This window comes from Sinocyclocheilus rhinocerous, unplaced genomic scaffold, assembly GCF_001515625.1.
Source record: "Sinocyclocheilus rhinocerous isolate Xijiao unplaced genomic scaffold, SAMN03320098_v1.1 scaffold557, whole genome shotgun sequence".
Taxonomy (NCBI): domain Eukaryota; kingdom Metazoa; phylum Chordata; class Actinopteri; order Cypriniformes; family Cyprinidae; genus Sinocyclocheilus; species Sinocyclocheilus rhinocerous.
Window position 1 is genome coordinate 308,920 of NW_015633548.1, and position 8,866 is coordinate 317,785.

Sequence of the window (8,866 nt, forward strand, 5' to 3'; positions counted from 1 at the left end):
AATAATTTTATTTAAAATATAATAAGTCTTTGTGTAATGCAGTGGAATAATAAAATGTGCATTCTGCCACTGGTGCAATCTCTCTTGTTTTTACCACACGTTTTGAATGAATGTCTGCCAAGCCCAGCCTACATGACTGAAATCGAGAGAATGGCTTAGCGTATCTCGGCAGAAAGTTTTCAAACTTAAAATTAGCAGGGTTCTTGCATGTGTAGGCCTACTCCCCAAGGTCCCAAGATAGGTCCTGAAATAATTATGTGCTAAAGACGGCTGTTAAGCTGCGTTAACGCTACACAATTCTGAACTTTTTCGTCCCTCAAAGAAACAGGATGCTAAGATGGCGGCATCTTACTGTCAAGTTCAAGTGTGTTGTTGCTTCGTAGCCTACCGCTGGAGTAGGGCGTATAAGTTCACGGTAAGAACCAGAGAAAAATAGCAAAAGAAAGAAATGAAAAAGAAAAACTGAGGTCTTCATTTGTGACATTTCAGAATTTGTTTTAATTCCAGTCAAAAACTTGTTCACATTTTGTCATAAATAGTTTGTTAAACAAACCAACAAACAATAACGCTACTTCGAAAGAAAGTACAAGATTTTGCTGAATTTTGAATAGGTATGTTGAAGTAACATCGTTTGCCTTGAAAATGGCACAGTGACACAGTTCATCAGTTAAACATGTGCTTTTCAGGAATAACTTGATGCGTGACCCATTTCCACGAGAAAATGTCACAGAATCACATTCAAGCTCCATTTTTACATCAGATCTGTATGAGATCAGGGCTTAAGATACATCGAAGGTGGCTGAAATAAATCTTTTTTTTAACTTAACGTATAGAAAATAGTATATAAAACATATATTCATTAAATTATTTAAATAAACGTATTTATATATCACGTTACTTACGAAGTACTGTATTTTTTACGTTTGTTTTCAAAAGTAGTGCTGGTGGTTTGAAATCATGTTCATAAGCACAATATATTTATATGCATAATTTTAGTCTCTTAAAAAATATGTAACAATGCAACGCTGTAACTCTTGGTGTCACTGAACACATATTTTCCCTCACTTTTCCACCTTAAAAAAGTTCTAGTACTCTTAATACTAAATTTCATTCACACATATACAGTTCCACATCTGGAAAAGTTATTCACATAAAACAAGCAAATGTGTAATCAAAGTTTTCTATATGTTATACCACAGTATTCATAACAAACAACACTCTATATTCACAGAAGAACTACATTTAAAACAATGCAAACTGACAGACAAAAAGTTTTATTTTGAGATTACTGTTGTGACAGATCATTGCTCCTCTTTGACACATTAAACACAGACTTGCATCCACAAAGACAGTTCTGGAACCATCAAAAATGGAATACCATACTGATTGAAATGGCTGTACCTCAAACCCCAAGAATATAATGTCTTTAACACTGTCACACGAGTTCAAAATTGATCCATGAATGAAAGCTATGCTATTGCATGGTGTATCTGATCAGAAATAGACGTGTCGATGAAAACACTGGTCAGTGGGCCTCTCGAATTTGTAAGTGTTCCTTATAGAGATGTAGTCTATACTCTGATGCTAAGAGAAAATTGGGAAAAGTCATTTTGATAATATGGGGGGGGGAGAAACAATGTTTTTATTCCTTTTTATACCGGTCCTCACATGAACTTGCGTTGGAAAATACTTGAAACTATATATCATGTCATGTCATGTCATAATATTAATATAATTAATACTTTACGACCCAGATAAGACACATTTATTGGTTAAAAAAGATACAATCGTATCGTGGGAACTTTAGAACTGACTCCCTTTTCATCGTTAAAACTGGTTATTGACTCAAAACTGTACAGTCTTGTTAGAAAACATTTCCATAAATATCATTTAAGATTCGGCTCTTTCGCCGATAATTAAATTACAAATTGATAAATATGGCATCATGGATATGTATTTACATCATTATTAACAAAGGCAACGTTATATTCAAAGGTAACAATCGTAAGCTAATAGGCCTACCACATTTCTCCACCTGAAAACGGACTTGGACAACAGATTTGACTCCATCAAACAAGGAAATACATTCACGAGTAGGCTATATACTTATTTATGATTTATTATTTTTTGTTCAAGTTCAAGACAAAGACTTTGGCACGTTTCTTAAGACTGTCTGAAGTTTTAACAATCAATCAAAAGGTGATGTGAGTGTCACCTTAATATAAAACACCGTGAAATATTCTTTCTTTGCCATTAGTTTTAAATATTGTTTTTTTTTCTTCAGAAAATACATAAAATGAAAAATAAAATAATCATCTGAAATCTGAAAACTAAATGAAAACCATTTATTCTTAGAAAGTGTTATTTTGTTATTTTATGTCTTGCTAGTTTTCTTCAAACTCGGAATAAAGTCAAATTTCGAATCCTGAGAACGGACGAGGCCTGCTGGCGAACTCTCATCTTTTCCTGTTGTTTCAATGCCATTTTGAACGCCATAGCGTAAATAGTTTTTTAAAAGGTTACTTCAACCTTTTGGTCCACCATTTGAGAATCTGCTTGGAGCTTCAAACGTACCATTCGTTAAAATTAGGTGGTAGTCCATCGCTGTGTGCAGATGTATTTTGCACTGCAGACGTGGGTGTTTTTGTCGGGTCTTCAGTGTTCGCAGAAACCAGCACTGGCGGCGTGGAGGACTCGTATCCAGAGCTAGCAGCTGGAGACGACTCTGAGCCTTGTGATTCATGTACCTTGAATTACAATGTTCATAGATGTATGATATACAGGAGGAAATAACACGCTTGTACACGGTTAAACTTTATGCTATGTCTAGGATTTCTGATCTCTGTTATACATTTGTGAACCAAAATACAGAACAATATCAGGCCTGCTTAAAATGAATGTAAACGCATTGTTCGTATAATGCATATGACGTTTATCTAAGGGGTTACAACATTTTTATTTTATCAGAAAATGTCCCTTACCTTCATGTGTTTCCTGAGAGAGCTGGGGTGTGTATAGGACTTGTCACACACTTTGCAGATATATGGCTTGTCAGATGTGTGCACGTGCATGTGCTTTTTCCTGTCGCTGCTGTTCGCAAAGCGCCTGTCGCAGCCTTCGAACTCGCATTTAAATGGCTTCTCACCTGCAAGTGAGAGCAAACACTGAAGGTTTAGTAATGTAACTTTTTTTAATAGAGCGGATGTTCAGTACAACTTTCAGTTATGTAATATGCCTTTCCAAATTACCAGGCCATGTTGCGCTCACGCTAGATGGTTTGGTTACCCACATCTCATGCTCCCTGAGAGTCCTTGCTGCTGTTATCCTTTATTTTACTTCCCAAGAATCTTTATATTCGTTTTAGCAAACCAACACGCCATGCATTGTCGTGTTTACTGTGTGGCAGTTGGTGAACAATTTTTGCACACGTTTCTTGTCTGCCAAGTGTAACCATATAGACTGTTCAACAGCTTGCTTTGCATTTCATGTGGATCTCGAAAGGGGTCAATTATTTAGGCACAAATCCAGCCATCAGACTAAATGCAAATCGACCACTTCATACTTTCCCAGACCAATGTGTACTACTGTATTCGTGCATCCACAATACACAAATCCCATGCTATTTCTAACTTTATAGCCACAAGCATCAGGAATAGCTTCACAAATGCAAGAGGACAGTCCATTCACAAATTCGCTCCACAACAACGCATGCAGCTTTGCATTTTATTTTTTCTGTGTTATTCATCTCCTCAAAGAGATGCAATGTATATACATTTGAACAAAAACATATTTTACTCAACCGGAAAAACAATTGAATAAGAAACTAAATTCCTTAATAACGGTCATGTGATCAAAATAATTTAATCTTCCCAAACATTTGACAAATGTATTTAATTCCCCCAAACCTAAAGTGTTTAAATAAACCTTTTATTACATTTACTTTAAAATTGATTCAAAAGAAAAATGCACTTGTTTATTTATTGATTTTTTTTTAAAGAACTGCAATTTACGTATAAATAACCCCGCTGGAATATTAATAACTGAATATTTATTTTCCCCAAACCAGTGGGTAAGCAAAAATAGGGGGAAATACGAATGCCTTACCTGTGTGAGTTCTTTTGTGAATTTTAAGATTTTCTGATCTTGCAAAGATTTTCCCACAACCGGGGAACGGACAAGGGAACGGTTTCTCTCCCGTGTGCACTCGGATGTGGTTCACGAGTTTGTATTTGGCCTTAAAGGATTTCCCCTCTCTCGGGCAATCCTCCCAGAAGCAAATATGATTACTCTGTTCTGGGCCGCCAACGTGTTCCATTGAAACATGTGTCACCATTTCATGCATTGTGCTGAAAGTTCTGTCACAAGTCTTTTTAGGTCTGTTCATCTGATTCTCTTCTATCCACTTACAATACAATTCTTGCTTAATAGGTTGCCGCATGTATCTGAAGAAGGCCCCCGGACCGTGGTGTGTGGGTACGTTCATCCCCATGTTCATATTGATGGCATGGTTGTAGTTATGGAGCTGAGCGGTGCCGTAAGGGTCCGTACGAGGGCTTGCCACAGCTCGGTACGGATCTGGACGGCCAAAAATGTCCCCGCGTAAACCCAGGTGCATTTGACTGTTTACAACATGTCCTCCCGGTGAAGTGTGGCTCACGCTCTGGTCGTGAAGTCCAGGAAACAACAGATGTCCCGGGTTGTCCGAAATTCCGTGGGGCCCGTGTAGACTCCCAGCAGAAGCGGCAAAGATTCCATGCTGGGCACTCGGCGGTGCGGTCTCTCCGATGCCTGCGCCCCTGTTTCTGAAGAGAAAGTCCCTGGTCGAATTGAATGCTCCACCGGCGTAAGAACCAACTTGTCCTCCGTGGTGGTGTCCGAGCGCGGCTGCGTATCCAGTAGCTTGCGGGGTGAACGCTGATGACTGGCTGGAGGCGATATCGTGAGTAACGGGACTTATCTTGAAGGCAGCCGAGTGAGATGAATCTGCGAATGGACTGAGCCCCAGCCCGGGATCTCGGTTTCCCAACTCATGGTGTCTAGGCGTTCCGAACCCCCCTACTCCTAGTGAAGGGAACTGAGGAGCGCTATCAAGGAGCATAGTCATTGGGCTCAATCGAGAAAAAGCAAGTGAAAAAGAAAAGAAAAAAAAGAGAAACCCCAGTTTAGCGGAGTGAAGTGGGTAACGGTAAACTGAGCACAATTTCACGTAGGCTTCAATAAAGAAATCTTGAATTGAAAAACGAAAGAATAATTCCTAGTCTCGGTAAACGGGAGGAAAACTCCCGTAACTGGGATCCGTGAGAAAGAAGATCAAACTTCCCCCCCTTTCCAGGCGAATGATGTCCTTGGACTGATAAAGTCAATCACTCACTCCTTGCACATAAATGAGCTCGGGAGGCAGCTCTATGCTGACCAATGAGAGCACAGCGCTTTCTTTGTCACGTGACAGCTAGGAAGGGTGCTAATTGGCTGCGCGTTCGTTGATTGGCATGGTTTAGTATTGAAAATGGCAGTTCGTTTCAGTGAGTAGATTTGATTGGTTGTTGTTGGCATTATTTGCAGGTAAAGCAACGGGACTTTATTTCGGTTCAGTAAAAGGCTTGTTTATTTCCCGTGCTTAGCACGTCAGCTGTTCCCAAAGTTACATACACTTTCAGGAGTTGCTTGACAATTAATTTCTCAAAATACACTTTTGCCGAGCCTCTTAAAAAAAAGCGAAATGGAGAAGAAAATGTCAAAAGTGACTTAAAAATGGATTGGAAATGAAGATAATTAATTTGTAAATCATTGTATCTATCTATCTATCTATCTATCTATCTATCTATCTATCTATCTATCACATGTACATAGACTAGCTATATGCGTCCATCAGGTTTTTCTTTTTTCTTGGATTTGTTTTTTAATTTCTCAACACTTTTGCCGAGCCTCTTAAAAAAAAGCGAAATGGAGAAGAAAATGTCAAAAGTGACTTAAAAATGGATTGGAAATGAAGATAATTAATTTGTAAATCATTGTATCTATCTATCTATCTATCTATCTATCTATCTATCACATGTACATAGACTAGCTATATGCGTCCATCAGGTTTTTCTTTTTTCTTGGATTTGTTTTTTTCTGAAATCACCTTTTAGAGTTCTAAATTTCCTGAAGCCGTAAAATGGTGAAACATACACATCGCGCTGTGGAGTGTAGCCTAGAACTCAAAAATAAGAGTGAAAGAAATATGGTGGTAATTATAATATCCCTAGGATTTTTTTTTTCCAAGGCGAAATAAATTCTTGCTATTGAGGAAGTTTCACAAGGTTACTGGTGACTCGCTGCAGGACACACAAAATCTGATCAAGTTCAGAGACGCGTTGAGTGTTTCAAGCAGAGCTTTTTATACCTCCAAGCCATTTCACGTTCCCTCTCCCCCTCAGTCTCTCCTCGAAAGGAGCTCCCTTTTATATTCTAGAGATTAAAAAACAAAAATCTTTAAATCAGCTCTTCATTCCGGTCTAGTCCTCAGCTATCACGCTTTCACTTTCAGCATTTTCTACGAGAAAATATTCTCCTAATCTTTCTGCAAGCTTTATCCCCCCTCCTTTCTGCTGTCTTTCTTTCTTTCTGTCCCTCTCTCTTACTCTCCCTTTCGTACAAGAGCACACATGTGAGTATGCTGTACCGCCGGACAGATTTACGGCTATTTTTTTAAGGTTTCACAGTCGGAAGTGAGATAGCTACGGTTTCTTACTTTCCACTCTAGATGTAGGCCTAGTTTGTCTGTTTAAATGTGGACGCGCTTAATATATTATGTGACATATTCATTTCCAGGCGTGGCTAGGAAATAAGTTCTTAAGGACGTTCTTTGCTTTCTCTGTGCAGGGAATTGTTCAGTTATTTGACTTAACTTATTTACTGCACTGCAACTCTAATGTCGGCCAAAGGGCAAATGGGAGCAAGAGACGTTTTTAACTCAAGCGGGCCTCGTACGTTATTTTACATCGGACCACGGAAAATTGAAAGGACTTAAAGGCCTATAATTGCATTGACCAGAGCTATATTTCGACCGATTATTTGAGGTAGTCAAATAATGTTTCGTCAGAATAATGCGATGAGCTCTAGCTCCCGCCCCTTTACTAGACTATGTCTTCATATTTTTTAGTCAGAGCAGAATTACCTGGAAACTGCTGAAAGTTGAAATCTTGAAGATGATGATTTGGGTTATTACACAATTATCAAGCTCAGTGTAGCCTATAGCATCGTTCATCGATAGAATCTTGATAATTATCGATGTATAGATGGTGTTGTTCTGTTTATTCATTCATTCCAGTTGTCAATCTCACATTAAATTAATTTATTTCATACTTAAATACATATAATAAAAAATTAAATCTTTCGCTGCTTAGCAACAACAGATGGAAATGACTCCGATTACCTACCACTTCGTCATCTTTTCATGTTAGGGAGATTATATTATGGGTAGTATTTTAATCTTTAATTTTATTTTGAGATAGGCCTATTACTTGTATCTTCTCTTTCTGAACATGTATGCAGACACATGGCTTTATATCTGTGTACGTATCCCTTAAATATTCAAAAGTATTTAGCCTGTTTTCTACTAGCTTTGTTGAGGAGTTGGGTCTATTTATCTCAAACATTTAATCAGTATTGAGTAATGAGATAACTGTGGTACCTTCAATTAACATGTGTCTATATAAAATGTGTTAACTATGTTTAGCATAAATGACTGGAAATTAAATTTGTCGAGGCGTTACGCATCTGCTTATTGGTGAATGCAAACTGCTGTTGCCAGGTTAGACTATTGTGCCCTTGAGTTCTAAAAATCAGAGAAAATATTGTGTTAAAAGTGTAGAGTCCGTGTGTTTGGTGCTTTTTTCCTACTTATATCTCACTCAGTTTTTCTCTGTTTTCCACTTAGTTTGCCCATGTAAATTTACCGACATTTAGCCCTTAATTTGTAAAGCTGAACACCGCTACGTTCATTGCAATGAGGAAAACTTTTTCTGTAGTTTTCAGACTAATATATTAGACCGAATATATTCAGCCAGCATTTATTACCACGTTTTACTATTACTTTATTTTATTTTATTTCATTTGATTTCTTTTTAAATCCTCACAAGCAATGCATGGCTTTATTGATGTCTTGATATGGAAATGAAGATAAGGCTACATTTGTATTTGTAATTGTACAAAAATAAATATAATACAGGTATGCAAGGAAGAGAGGCACTTTACATTTCGGCAAAAATATTTAAAGTATATTTAGATTTGTAGAGCATACATTATTTAGTGTTTCATAATACTCACCTTTCAGTTGAGTTATCTTCTTTAAACCACTGTGATAAGACTTTGACTATGGATGCATTGAATTGATACTAGTGTTTGCTGACTAAATTTAGTTTGTGCACTGTATAGGTCCCAACGACATGTCTGTGACCTTTGTGAACTATAGATGTGTGTCATTAGGTATATTTAGTGACCATTACTTGAATTGATAGAACACAAAAATACAATATTCAGTGTTCTGTACCTAATAACTTTTCTCTTATGATCATTCATTTATGCTCTCTCTCTCCCGCTCTCTCTCTCCATATGTATTTAAATAGGATTGTACTAACTCATTTATTGGAAATCTTTAATATTGTAAGTATATTAACAGAATATGTGTAGAAATGCATTTGGACTTATAATGAAGTAATAACGAGTAATGAAGAAATAACGAAGAAAGAAATTAATCAGGAAGAGTTGCTGTGTGGTGTGGGAGAAGAGACTCAGTTTTGTTATACAAATTAATATCTGCCACTGATTGTTCTCTATGCTCTGTTATGGTGTTGGATATCATGGTCAGGGAGATTGATCTAAA

At 37.4% G+C, this 8,866-nt stretch overlaps 1 protein-coding gene across 1 annotated transcript; it reads right to left on the reverse strand.

The window, feature by feature from the left end:
• Window positions 1-2,346: 2,346 nt before the first annotated feature.
• LOC107744514 (zinc finger protein ZIC 3-like) lies at window positions 2,347-5,373 on the reverse strand. Its single transcript, XM_016558200.1, has 3 exons — window positions 4,105-5,373; window positions 2,982-3,145; window positions 2,347-2,747 (listed from the first exon to the last, which is right to left on the reverse strand). The coding sequence occupies exons 1-3, from the start codon at window positions 5,102-5,104 to the stop codon at window positions 2,565-2,567; spliced, it is 1,347 nt and encodes a 448-aa protein (XP_016413686.1). The 5' UTR covers window positions 5,105-5,373; the 3' UTR covers window positions 2,347-2,564.
• Window positions 5,374-8,866: the final 3,493 nt, after the last annotated feature.